At 39.0% G+C, this 13,456-nt stretch overlaps 1 protein-coding gene across 1 annotated transcript in view; it reads left to right on the plus strand.

Annotated features, from left to right (window-relative positions):
- The window catches only part of SLC35F1 (solute carrier family 35 member F1), a 232,019-nt gene that overhangs the window by 129,440 nt on the left and 89,123 nt on the right, over positions 1 to 13,456 (plus strand). The window contains exon 2 of the mRNA XM_042895264.1: positions 2,008 to 2,183. Coding sequence (XP_042751198.1) covers positions 2,008 to 2,183 — 176 coding nt within the window. The remainder of the gene's footprint in view (positions 1 to 2,007; positions 2,184 to 13,456) is intronic.

Below are 13,456 nucleotides of genomic sequence, written 5' to 3' on the forward strand. Positions count from 1 at the left end.
AACTGCTTGAAGGACTAACATACAAGTTTACAAGACTAATACATGAATTTGAATTGCTGTCACTAGTCAAGTTTTCTACTCTCCATGAACAACATTGTAGGTAGTGGCAGAAGCTGAGGATCTGTTATTTTCACAGCATTGATGTCTTAGTCTCAGATATCACCTCTGTCGAGTGTTTGTTCATGCTGTTACGTTTTGCAGTAGAATTAGTAATGTAGAAATGGAGGCAGTAGTTGTGAAATCATATTTTCTACTTATTCAGCAGTCTGCCATCAAAACACAGGGTTTAACACAATAAAGTTTGTTCTCATACTATCTGTGTCAGACTGTTTGTCAGTGAGGTATGTTGGATGAATGTAACTACCCAGCTTCTTGTGCTTTCTGGTATCTGCTTGGTTGAATCACGCCGTGACTGACACTGAGACACATTAGTGGGAGGATTGTTTATGAGAAGAAGGGAAACAAATTTGACACTTGAGTTTACAAGGGAAGTTGTTGCTGGAGCACAGATGCTCACTGCCACCAAACACTCACAGCTGAGGTCAGGGAAATCTGTCAGGGAAAGCAAAGCAGCCTTGAAGCAATGCTATTTTACTGGCTGGCAGAAGAGAGCACACATGAATTACTGTTACAGCTGAGCAGAGAGCTTCCCTCTTTCCTTTACTTCCTTAGGATTGCCTAACGTCCTTTTTTTTCACAACATGTTCTAATGAGACGTGCAGAAGAGTTCCTCTCCCATCTCCCTCTCTCCTTTGTTTCCTCAGAGACCTACAGTCTCTTCTAGGGACTGGTGGCATTGACAGCATCAGCCAGCAGGTCTCAGACTATGTGGTCCCATCTGATGTCCTTTTACACTCCCTGGCAATTGTTTTTATTGCTCTCGTGTCGTGCCAACATGCTATATTTTGTGCTTTTGCATAGAGCAAGGCATAGCTTTGAAACAGGCTTGATCAGCACAGAAGTACTGTCAAACAGTAAATCTGGGAATGGGGTAATTTAAAAATATGTATATTCCTGTGCTGTTGATATCCTATGACAAGAAATATTGATAAAATGAGTTTTTTGGGGGCTAAGTTGGGCTGTGCCATTGGCTAATGATGCTCTGGCAGAAGAATACATGAGATACTTGGAAGGGAAAAGGATATTGCGGAGAAGACTGAAGAAAATATATAAAAAGAATATGTACCATAAAAGAGTTAGCTTTCAAATACAGCAGTTTCTTGAGCAAGGAGGAGGAATTAATAGGAAGACAGAACATGCACAAAGGAAGAAGCTGGCAGAGATCTGTGGGGAGAGAGAATGGGGAACATTAGATAGGGGAACAGCAAAGACTGGAGATCAAGGTCGAGAGAAACAGATTATAGCAGTAAGCCAAAGCAAAAAATACATTTTGAAGAACCGCAATGAGTCATTTCCTCCAAACAGAAAGAAAAGTAAGAGGTAAGAAAGGTAGAGGAAAAGATACATGCATTTGCACAGGTGGAAAGAACAGTTTATACAATAAAATGGAAATGAAATGAGGAGAATGAAGTTGCTCAGTAAATTCCTGTTGTTGGTGAGACATGATATGCTTTCACATCAGAGGGAATCCTTTCTTGATGGCTCTCTTTGTGGCTACTAAGTCCTGTAAGAGCTGTAATTCCAGACTTAGCCAAAGGACTTCTAGTAGGGAAAACACTTGAAGAGAAGGCTGCTGTATTATAAATGATAACTATCATGTAATCATTGTTAAAAAAGAAATGTGAAATTAAATGGTAGAGATTTACCATCTACTGCTATTTAATATATGCATAAAAGCTAGTGTGTTCGGGGGATGTTAAGCCAGTGATAAGCACAGAAATGATGAATGCTTTACATCAGCAACACCCAGCAGATGCCTTGTTGGCTGAAGCACTGTTTCCTTTCTGTCTTAACAATTTTGAATATGATTCTTGGAGGAGAGTGAGCATTTCCTTCACAGTGAGGAAGCTCAGTGTTTTATGTCTGTGCTTTTCTCTTTCCTTTTAGGGATCTCTTGCTGTCTGTGGCTCTTGGCCAGGTACTCTCGCTCCTTATCTGTGGCATTGGACTCACAAGCAAGTATTTGTCAGAAGATTTCCATGCCAACACACCTGTTTTTCAGAGTTTCCTCAATTATATCCTTCTATTCTTGGTCTACACAACAACACTAGCTGTCAGACAAGGTAAGTGTCTACTTATGAAACTCACAATGTTTTGTGTGAGACAGTGATGATGAAACTTTTTCAGAGCAACAATAAATGAGTTATGCTTAAGTGTGATTCAGACACATCACAGTAATATTTATAGTATATTTACACTGCCTAGTAAAGTACATTAGATAAACTAGAAAAAAAAAAACACACCTAAATCTTTATTAATAAAGAATGAACTGACAGATTCAGGAGTAGGGTTCGATTCAAGGATAGGGCATCTACCTATATGCAGAAAAGAAACATCAGTACTTTTTACATCCTAAATATTTTTTTTAGGAATGCTCTTCTTGCTGCTCTGTCACCACAGCCACACATTCAGGGTTTGTTTAAGATCTAACTGCATGTCTTACTGGGAAATATTAGTATGCTCTACATCTTATGTAGGCTAAGGAGAGCTCAGAAGCAAGCAAAGAGTTTGCTTTTTCTAGTTGCTCATCAAAGAAACTCAGTACTTCACCAACTATTAGCAGCCAATTTTGAGTGTTTTGGAAGTAGGAGGTAGAAGGAAGGAATTTGGAATGCTGTCTCTCTGAGATGCTGGGTGGGCAGAGTAGTTCTATAGCCCTGCTGCTGCTCTGGGACAGGGCTTGTATAAGCAATCTGGCCCCCCAAATGAGAAACGCATCTAAGTGCACTTCAGTACCGTTTGCCAAATGATCCTCTATTTAATAGTTGATCTATAATACAGGTTTTTGGTGCTTTCCTTGCCTGTCCCTTCCTTCTCTGTGATTTCTTGTTTAGATAAAGTATGGGAAATTAACACATTTAAGTACATTTCTCATCCACTCATTTTTTCATAATTGTATTATTAATTCATCTTCACAAAACACGTGGATTAGAAGCTATTGGGGAGCTGTTAGGTCACAGCTTAAACTGGTGATTGAGCACCTGGCGAAGGGGTATCCTTGGCTCAGGGAGCACAAGCAAACTGCACCTGTGCTCCCCACATGACCAGAAGAAGTAGACCCACACACAGTGAAGCCTCCCTGGGCTCTTACAAGGGCCAGCCACTAATGGGAGAGTATTTCTTGGACCTAGGCTGTTTCTTCAGAATGATTATTACGCAGTCAAGGAGCTACTTCACCAGTTGGGTGAGTTCAACTTACATTTCTGTGTATGACTACCTGTGAATACTTTGCCTAGTATTGTCAAGACCCTGTCAGAAGCAATTTTGCTTCTTCACGAACAGAACAGGAGCAAGATAAGAGAGCAAAAACATTACTTGCTTTCCTGATTGTCCTCTCCTGGTGGTAGGAGGGAAGGGCTCTGTCAAGGAAAAGAGCTAGAATGTGTCTTAGGCCCCAGAACATCTATTAGCATATTGAGGTGCTCACATTTTTTATAGGGGCAAATAGTTCTGAATTGTTCTTTGATAGTAGATCTTTGTAATAATTTGGGATCAGCCTGGAAGCTTAAGTTCTTTAGTCAAGATAGTAGCGGATATAAGCGTGATGTAACACTAAATATGGAAGTGTTTCAGAACAATAAGGGCTTCATTCCTGTGGGGAAAAAAAAAAAACAACAACTAAGCATTAAAAAGATACTGCTGCACTACAGCAGAAAGTGCTGAAATGTACTACAACTGGAGTTTTACAGAACTTACTCTATGTTGATTGTTGTTAATAAACAATGGAGGTCAGGCAACTGAGGAAATGTTACCTCTTCCATAAGGAAGAATTGCTCAGGCATTGTGTTAGTCTTGGAATATCAGTTGTGTAGGGCAATGCCACATGCTTTTCACTGCAGTAGGCTTTAAATGTGTATCAGTAGCATCTTCCCAGAGAACTGTGCTTGGAAATAATTTTTCTGAATGTAGGATTGCCTAGCTGTTTGCAAATTCTATCCCGAAAATGTTCTCCTCAGGACTGATATAGATTTTGTGGAAGCCAACTTCCTGTGACCTTTAAATATATGTATTTCTTTTAAACACAAAACTGTGGGAGGACATATGGGCTAGAAATCTGCTGTGTATTACAGAGGCTTGTTTAGAGTGCTGTTTGATGTCCAGTGTACATTTGCTTTTTAATAACACTATCAAGCGTTATGTTTTACACACATAAAAATACTTAAGATTTTACTTTATTAAGTGACTTTCTGTTTATAAATGCAGTGTCTGATAAAAGAGAGTTTGCTGGAGTGCTCTTTAGCTCCAGGAAAGTAGGTTTGGGAAGTGAATGGTGAAGTATTAGCATAAGGTCAAAAATATGTTTTGGACATATGAGAATGGTTGGGGAAGATGTTTGAAGAGGCTTGCAGTTGAATATAAAGTGTACAAACAACCAGAGCACAACATAATGGGTGACAAAGGAATAGTCTGTAAAAGGGCTGTCGGAAGAGTGCTGTTTAAAAAAAAAAGAAAGATTGTTTGGCTTAGTGTTCAAAAAAGAATCTAGATCAAAATTAGCTACTGAAGTAATGAAATCCACTGTCCGGGCACTCACCGTAGCATTAATGCTGAATGGCAGAGCAATGTACAGCCAACTCATTAACTCAGCACTTAATAATGCCAAATGATTGAGCTTGGCATTCTTTTTGCTTGTATGTTTACTCAAATTCATTATCTATGTTTGTTTCACTAAGGCAGTTTTTCCAGCAGCTCTAATCATTTGGCTTCATTATCAGGTGGAAATCACGTGAGTTATACTGCTTTTATATGGACTGATTTTGTTCTAAGTGCCAGGAGCAGCAGAAGGTGTTTTTTATCAATTGCAGTTCTTCTACAATATGCAAGCTTTAAGATTTTTAAATTACCCACTTTCTCCTTCAGAAATCAAACCATTGAGGTTAGCTGATAGTCAAAAATAACTGTATCCCTTTGTCTTTCTCTTTGCTTGCTTTTCTAGCCTCTGGGCTTTTGCAGAAATGTACTTGCCAAGAAACAGTCACTTGAGGTGGCCAAAGAAAACCTTAATTCTCTGTCAGACTCAAAGCTATAATTTTCTGAGACATGTGGAACTCTGAAATTTCCATTAAATGAAATGTCTGGTATCTAGATAATTTTTTTTTTTCTATTCTGGGTATTCTTGTGCTCATCTTAATTCTTTTGTTATACATAAACTGAAGTTATTTCCCTGAAGGTGTTTGTGCAGAGGCTCTTCACAGTGAGGTGTGCATATGCTCAGATGTGCAGAGAAGCAGGTAGTCACTTATCCACATGTGTGTACCCACTATTGCTTCTAGTCAAATACTCTTTAATGCACCAGCATTGATGTGCTGAGGTCTGAATATAATTTTTAGTTTTTTTATGGAAACAATGCTATAAAATTTGTCACTTATGCAGCATTATCAGGCAATGAATATCATTGTTTCATCTGATTGATATCAGCCAAATTTTGAATAACTAGTAAGGGAACCCTCAGTTCTTCCTCTTGAGGTAAATTCTTCTCCTGCCTGTTTTTACAGCCAAAGCCCATGTTTGTCCATGTTAACACCTCTGAGTTGACAAGAAGGTTTTAGCACGTATTAGCTCAGTCCCCTTGTCAATAGAGGATTCTGCTTAGTAAGATCTTGTTCAGAATGCTACCTGATAGTCCTCTGGGTTGTATGTTATTACAAACTGAGGAAAAGGGACTCCTTGGCTATCAGGAAGAAAAGCCTTCTGTCAGTGAAATGAAGCTATGTGACATAGAACTGGTGGAGATAGTTTTAGCACCTTAAAAAGCAGTAAGTGGGAAATGGTCCATAGTGGACCAGAAGGTGTTAATTATGAACAGTCAACATAAGTGCAAGCATCAGCAGCTTGCAGCCAAAAATACATTACTTCTAAAAGCCACTTCATATATGCTACAAATGAAAACAATTCATCTACTAGGTGTTGTTGTAGAAGAAAAAAAAAAAAAGTGAAGCTATTTTTTTATTATCCTGGAGCACAGTGGATAAGTGGGCTGAGGGAGCATTAAGGGTGTGTTTTGAATGGAAGGGGAGCATAAAACCTTAAGGGTCAAATTCTGCATGAGTAGCATGCCACAGTGCAAGTTCCTTTAATTTCAGTGCAATAAGTTAGTGTTTTCCAGCCACCATTTGTGAGAGCTGGCAATAATTTGCTAATTCAGAATAAGTTTCATGAAATAGGTTTTATGGATAAATGAGTTGTGCTTCTACACTAAAGTTCTAGCATACATTAATACGAACATGGCTTTCACTAGAGTTACTGTAATGTCTTAGATTTGACAAATAATCAGATCCAGTCTGTGCCTCTAAGTTAAATACAGGGCCTTGTGACTCTCTTAAAGATTGCAGTCATGTCACTGGAATTTGATTTCTTTTTATGCGTTTTTGTCTTGGACTTGTTTATGATCTTAGTATCTCAATCGTATGTAAATTACTGATTCATCTGCTATTCAGACATGTATCCTCATTTAGATACATGGGGAGGAAAAAATGACTGTGACATCCTTTCCACTTCCCTTGAATAACTGAAATGGGATACGTGAAGGGAAGTATGACACTTTATAGGCATTGGTTTCTTTTACTGCAGTTGTTGTCAGTTTTTTAGTGAATGATAGGAAGGATAGATGTGTCTTTATTTTCATTCAGTTTCATTCCACTAGCAGTGTTATCTCAAAGCTGGTATGATGCAGTTAACTTTGATAGACATACCATAATTCTTCAATATTAAGACCTTTTTTTTAATGTGGGCTGCCCTTAAGAATATATTTGGGAAACAAAGAAAGTACATAATTTCACCTGATCAAACTATCTTAGGTATAAAGTACTTTGGGCGATATGTGTTGTACCATAGAGGTGAAAAGTCTTCCTGAAAGGCATCAATCTTGTCACCATTTTCAAAGAGATGCCTTCAGAAATATGGGACCTCCTGTTTGTTTAGGAGGACAGGGAGTGATTTTGATTAGCAAATATACATTGCATCATTGTTCAGTTTTCTTAGCATGTTTGTGTCTCTGCTGTAGAACAAAGAGCTTGTTGATGCCTGCTGTGTTGTCCCCACAGCTCTAGACATACTGCTTTATGGTCCTCTCTGCTTGTGGCAGAAGTGGTGCTCAGTCCTTAAAGACAATATGTTGGTGAGACTACACCCAGCCTCTGCATGGCAAACATACTACTGCATTTTGCCTTGAAACCTGAGGGAAATGAGTATCAATCTGGTCAGGCTTCTCCTAGTCCACCTGCTGCAAGGGGACAGGCTGCACTGTAAAAATGAAGCATCACAGTGAGCATGGCTTGGAATGATGAAAAATGATGATGTTCTGATCTTTGGTATTCTCAGAGTAGCTCTGCAGATTCTTCCCTCTCCGTAGAGCTTTGCAATCTGTGGTGTACTTTCTCCTAATCACTCTGGGCTTTTAGGTAGGGGTGCCAAGTTATGTGGGCTATGCTTATTATGGAGGTAGTCAGCCAAACAGTCCTCTTGTCTGTGCTTTGAACAGCCGTTCTCATGTTTAGTAGGAATTCTGCACTTTATAAGGAAGAAACTAAAACTCTGGCTATTTACAGACACTTAAAAAACCCAATTTTTTTTTTGGTAACCTGCAATTTTTTGAATTTTGAATAGGAGATGTATAGGAGTGAGAAATATGACTTGTCATCTGATTGTTTGCTACCACATCATAGGTAACAGAGCTATCTAACTAAAAGGTAAAATAGTATGACTAGATCCAGTTTCCTGTCCAGTGCCATTTGTATAATCATTTTGTTTGTCTATGAATTTTCCCTCCATTTTCAGCTGGTTTTTTTTTTTTTTTTTTTTTTTTTTTTCCTGCTGTGAACTACAGAATATTGCTGCTGTCTCCATAGCATGAGCTGTTACTATTCTACTCTGTAGGTGGCTACAGTTTAGAGAGATGTTAAACTATTTCTGCATATGGAAACTTCAGAGGACATTGTGATCTTGTTCTTTCTGATAGGTTCCCAAAGCCACAGCATTTCTCTTCCCAATCTGATGAAGTCTTCTTGCATTCTTCGGCCATAATACAGAAACAGATGCAATTTCAACACTGCTGGTAGGAATCATAAAATGGCTTGGATTAGAAGGGACCTCAAAGATCATTAAGTTCCAACCACCATGCCACGGGCAGGGTTGCCAACCTCTAAATCAACTTTTAGATCAGATTGCCCAGAAGCCCTATCCCACCTGGTTACAGTAAAAAGCAATAGACCACACTGAGTATAAGACAGCAGTTTTAAAAACAATAAACTTGACCTTTCTGTCTTCTGTTTTGCTGTTCCTAATGATGGAGTTGGGTGGTTTTTTTTTTTCCAGCCCTCAGGGTTTTTCATTGCCATCTGCCTTGTTTCCCTAACGAGTGTACATAAGCTTTCTGCACTGACCTTACTGCTTCTTTCCGCCCCACACAAGGGACCAGCCATTTCAGGGCTGAGTCAGTTTTCATCAGGTGCATCTTGCTTTATCAGCTGTTTAGCAAATTATAAATAAACACTTACAGAGGTGAATCCTGGCCCCAAATGTAGTGAGAAGGTGTTGACAGGTAATGTCACAAAATAAACCTCAGCCTTTTCTTTTTCCTGTTTTAATTTCTCAGTTCTGTCTCCTAATTGTTAGGCCAGACACCTGCTAACCAAGCCTGTAGGAAAAATCCCATGTTAAAAAGCATGCACTTTTCTGCTAATCTTTTTGTAATTTTTTGAAATAAGATGCGTGTCCCATGGTTGAAGACTTGAAAAGTACTTTTCCTTTAGGATGCATGGGGCAGCAGTTCAGCAGAAGCACAGTATGCTGTGGTTTAGTGATGTGAATACTAACATACTCAAGGAGACCCCAGAAGCAATAAAGGCTAAGCCTATTCATGCATCCATGAAGTAGTATTCTCTGTAGTAGTAATCCATGGTCCCTGATGCAGTTCATTCAGAGTCCAGTTTGCTTTCAAAATAGCTCTGCTGCTCAAAGAATTACTATCTGTGCCATCAAAGACAAAAGAACCTCCTTGAGGACCTTGACCAAAAGTACAGGAGCACCTCTGCTGATTCAATCAAGAGGACAAAAAAAAAAAAAAAAAAGGAGGGTGGAAAAGGGAGATCTCTTACTGTCCTCTTGATCTAAATGAGGAAATGGGAGGTCTTATCTACAGAGAAAAGAGAATCTGTACTAAGATTGCTTATGAACTAAGGGTATCTCTCCTTGTAGCAAAATCCCTGGAGTGTTTATATTGAGTAGTGAGAACACTTAGGTCAAGGTGTTCAGACATGGGCATGTTTTTGGCTACCAAACTTATGCCATCGACCAGTTTCTTCTAGAAACAATGTTTGGATTTGCATCATGATTCAAATACTAGTGCTTATTTTGTAAAAGAAGCCTTACAGGCCCTATTTGCAGTGAACATAAAAGGACAGTCTTCTGTTTAAGAACATTAAGAACACGTGGCATCTCCGTAAGTAAGTGCATAATTAAAGTCATGGATGCAATAAAATGGAAGGCATCACATTTATTTAGCTTACAGATGCAACACCACAGGTAGCTAGTGGGATTTAGCAGAATCCAAACAATGATCACAGGGTAGTATTTTACACTGTGATGCTTTTCTTGTTGATTTCAGCACCGAGATCTGAGGCTTGGGGAAAATCCACAATATATGTTTGCATGTATTTGTTTGGATCAAGATTTAGGTTTTGTTGCTGAGCCTGTGAAGCTCCCTCCTTGTACTCTTCCGGAAGCTGTGTCAGCCTTTCAAGCACAATGCTAATCTGCATGGAATTTTATGGGTATCAGTTTGTGGAGTGAAACCTTGTTTCTGGAGGCATGAGTGGATGGGCTCAAGAAAGCTCTCAGGAAGTGCCATTGAAACACTTGTACTTCTCAGCTCCTTGACTTGTATTCCTATCTCAGCAGCTGAAGTAATGTGTGTTCTCAGTGTTCCACAGATCCAAACGGGCACAGATAATACAGATTACGGAATGAAGGCTTTTTGGACACCTAGGAAGCTGGGTGTTGCCCAGTAAATTCTTACAGGTGCTTATGTACCATGGCAGGGGGACATACCAAGCTTGGAAATTTGTCTCATAATTTCAAAGTGTTGTGCAGGACCGTATGTGGTTCTTGGTTATTTTATCTGGGGATAAAACAGTTTACTATCTAGCCAAGACTGCCTTAAAGTATGTCAAATAATAAATAGTCTATTAAGAGTGTGAGCTGAATCACAAGTAGAGCGTTATTTTCCTTAGAATTAAGGGGTAAATATCCTTTGTAATGTTTGTGTATGCATCTGACTTTTTCTCCCCCCTTAATACATAAACATTTCAAGTATTGTTTACAAAACCAACCATCCCTTCTCACTGCAATGAGAAAAGTTAATGTTTCTGATGAAATAGCTACCCTTGATCCTACAGCTGTAAGCAGAATGCAGGGGTAGTCTATCCCATTTCGCTCAGTATCAGTATTTGCTTGTGATTTACAGATGCTTTAAACATTCATCAATTCAAGCAGTAGCCAGGGTAGCCAAATCCATATGCAATGCACGTAGCATCAGCGTTCATATGGGAGATTTGAGTGTGGTTACAAGATGATAACTGTATTGCCTGAAGGATGTAAGTCCCGCTCTGCCAGAATGGTGCTTTGTATGTAATTAGTGCAAAAATTCAGAGGAATAGTTTATCCTTGCAATCGTCTTTCTCATTAAAAGAGAATCATAATGAAAGAACAAAGCAGTCCCTGCAGTGAATTGGATTGCCTTCCTAAGTTTTCATTAAATCAAAGACTCAGCAGCATCTCATTTTGCAGAGCCCAGTTGTAAGCTGTACATAGGACTCGCAGCAAAGTCTGAAGATCACATCTTTTCTCAAGGTTTGGAAGTGCCCTGTACTTCTCTTACATGAGAAATAGCCCACATCTCCATTCTATTTGTTGGATTTTATTAGCTTCTATTAGCAAGATGGCAGTGGACAAAGAAGAGAGTAAAGAGCATATGTAGTACTTCAAGTAACTCACATTCACCACTGCAGAAATTGATCTAAATAAACTTCCTCATTTAAAAGCAGTCTGAATCAAGGAAATGAAAAGTTAACATTAGTGGGGGAAAAAGCTCAACTTTCTACTTATTTTTACAGTTCTTACCTAACAGCAAGCCATAATGCAAGTAATAATTTACTCTTCCTCCCTGTCCATTATTATCATTGTAATCATATAATTATAGGTGAAACTAAATGTGTTGCTCATGCAAAAAAGTACAAATATCCTGTATGTTTTTTCCACTGCCTTGTAAGCGTTTTTTTTTTTTCCTTTCTACTTGGCTGAGCTGTTAGCCATTAGTATGCCATTATTTCAAACTCCTGTTGTATTTCTGCACGACAGCACTATAATAATAATTGCAACTTCATCTGAGAAGTTGTTTACAAATGTAGTTCTCTAGGTATAAGCTGCTGTATTTCCTCCCCTCTGCTTACAACCAGCTGAGCAGGCAGGAGTACAGAGCCACTTTTGGACGATAATGGAAGTACAGGGATCTGGGGTCTTGCCTCTTGGTTCAGATCTCCTTTTGGCTGAAATTTTGATTCACAAACCCAGAGGGTGATTTAGACCTAGGTAGCTACTGAATAGAGGAGTGAAGGTGCTCCCTCTCAGTGCAAGGTCATTAGCAGTCTGCTCTACATTATCTTTTCCTGATTTAATGTTAAAGAGAGAAGGAGAAGGCTAGTGTATGCTGTCTGACAGCCTCCTTCAATTCTTGCTCACATTTCCCCCGATGGGTGGAGGGCTCTTTGACAGCAGAAGTGAGCTCTCTAAATACGTGGAGGAGGCAGAGGCCATGTGCATATCTCAGAAAAAAAATTATCTTTCGGTTTTCAGTAATAGATTGGTGACAGTCAAACTCTTACAGAAATGTAGCAAGTAAGGTTTCCAAGGAGAGCTATGTACCTGCCTTTTCTGAGTTAAATATTCATCGTCTTGCTTCTGTGCAGGTGCTAAATACTTAATACAGTTTGTCCATCCTTCTCTGTTCCTCTGTGATCTGATACCTGGTTTTGTTTTATTTAATTGTACAGGAGATTTTAAAAACTCAGGGTAGAAGTGAACTGTTACTGCTATAGTTAAATGGATCTGCACTGATTTACCCTGATGATAATATTAATACAGAAGTGGTATTTTCATGACTGTGTTAAAATATATTCTATTATTGTTGCTTTTTCAAATCTTTTATTTGAACCTGTTCTTGAGTGTCCTGTTAAGGTTTCAGCCAATTGGAGCACAAGAAGAACCACTAGCTAATGTCTATGTTTTGTACGTTTGATATTTTAGTGATTTGGCTCCATTTTAAAGGAATTGTATGATTTGTTCTCATGAAGTACCAGATTCTAAGACTATAAATTATTTATAAAATTAGTGTATATTGCTTATTATCTCAAGCTCTAGTTAGCTCAGGAACGCCTGGTGTTCACTATGTTTAATTATTCTTCGAAGGGGCAAATTATAAGATATAGGCCATGATATAACTAGGGACATTTTGTGTCCTCACACAGCTTTCATAAAAATTTAAAGAAATTAAATGCCATAAAGGGGACAGAAGCTTGCCAAAATCCATGCTTTCCATGGAGCCAAGTTGCCAGTGAACTCTTTGCAAGCATGTCCCAGGGTGAATTCCTGACACCAATGAAGGATCCTGTAGATGCTCTCACAATAGGATGTTGAAACCATGGACTAAATGTTATTGTAAGAGGTGAGAGGAACTGCATTCTGAAGCTGAAGGGAACAGAAAAAACATCTGAAGAGCTGAATTTCTGTTGTCCTCATTGCACACTAAGTCAAAACTTGTACTGTAGAAATGCTTGTTAGGAACAGGTACCTGCTAAATCTAGAGGTAAGATTGCTGAGTGAACTTGGCCATTGAGCTAAGCAGCTATTGGTCAGTGATTTGAAATCATTGAGTTGAATGCTTTCTAATAAAATCATATATCTGAGAGTGTGCAGCAACCTGGCAGGAGGCAAAGTTAGAGAGGCAGCTTCGCAGTCAGAAGTCTCAGTGAGAATATCATAATCAGAGGCTGAAAACTGACCTGCCCTGCTGCTCTCCTGAACGCTGGTATTTGACAAACTGCAGCATGTCAAGGTACAGGAATACTGTACCAACAAGTGTATGTCCTGACTTTTTAGTTCCTGTTTAGATGATAATATGGCTGGCATATAGAATTGTAGTGTTGCTTGTGTTGGAAGGTGAAGATCACCTAGTTCCAACTGCCATTAAATATATTCCTGTCACATCCCAAGCAACTTCTTCCTATGGTGTTTTCCTCATCCTACAGCAGATTCTGCATGTCTGTGGCAAAGAGTCCTACTG

The sequence above is a fragment of the Lagopus leucura genome, unplaced genomic scaffold, assembly GCF_019238085.1.
Source record: "Lagopus leucura isolate 7727_CA_CO unplaced genomic scaffold, USGS_WTPT01 Super-Scaffold_73, whole genome shotgun sequence".
Lineage (NCBI taxonomy): Eukaryota > Metazoa > Chordata > Aves > Galliformes > Phasianidae > Lagopus > Lagopus leucura.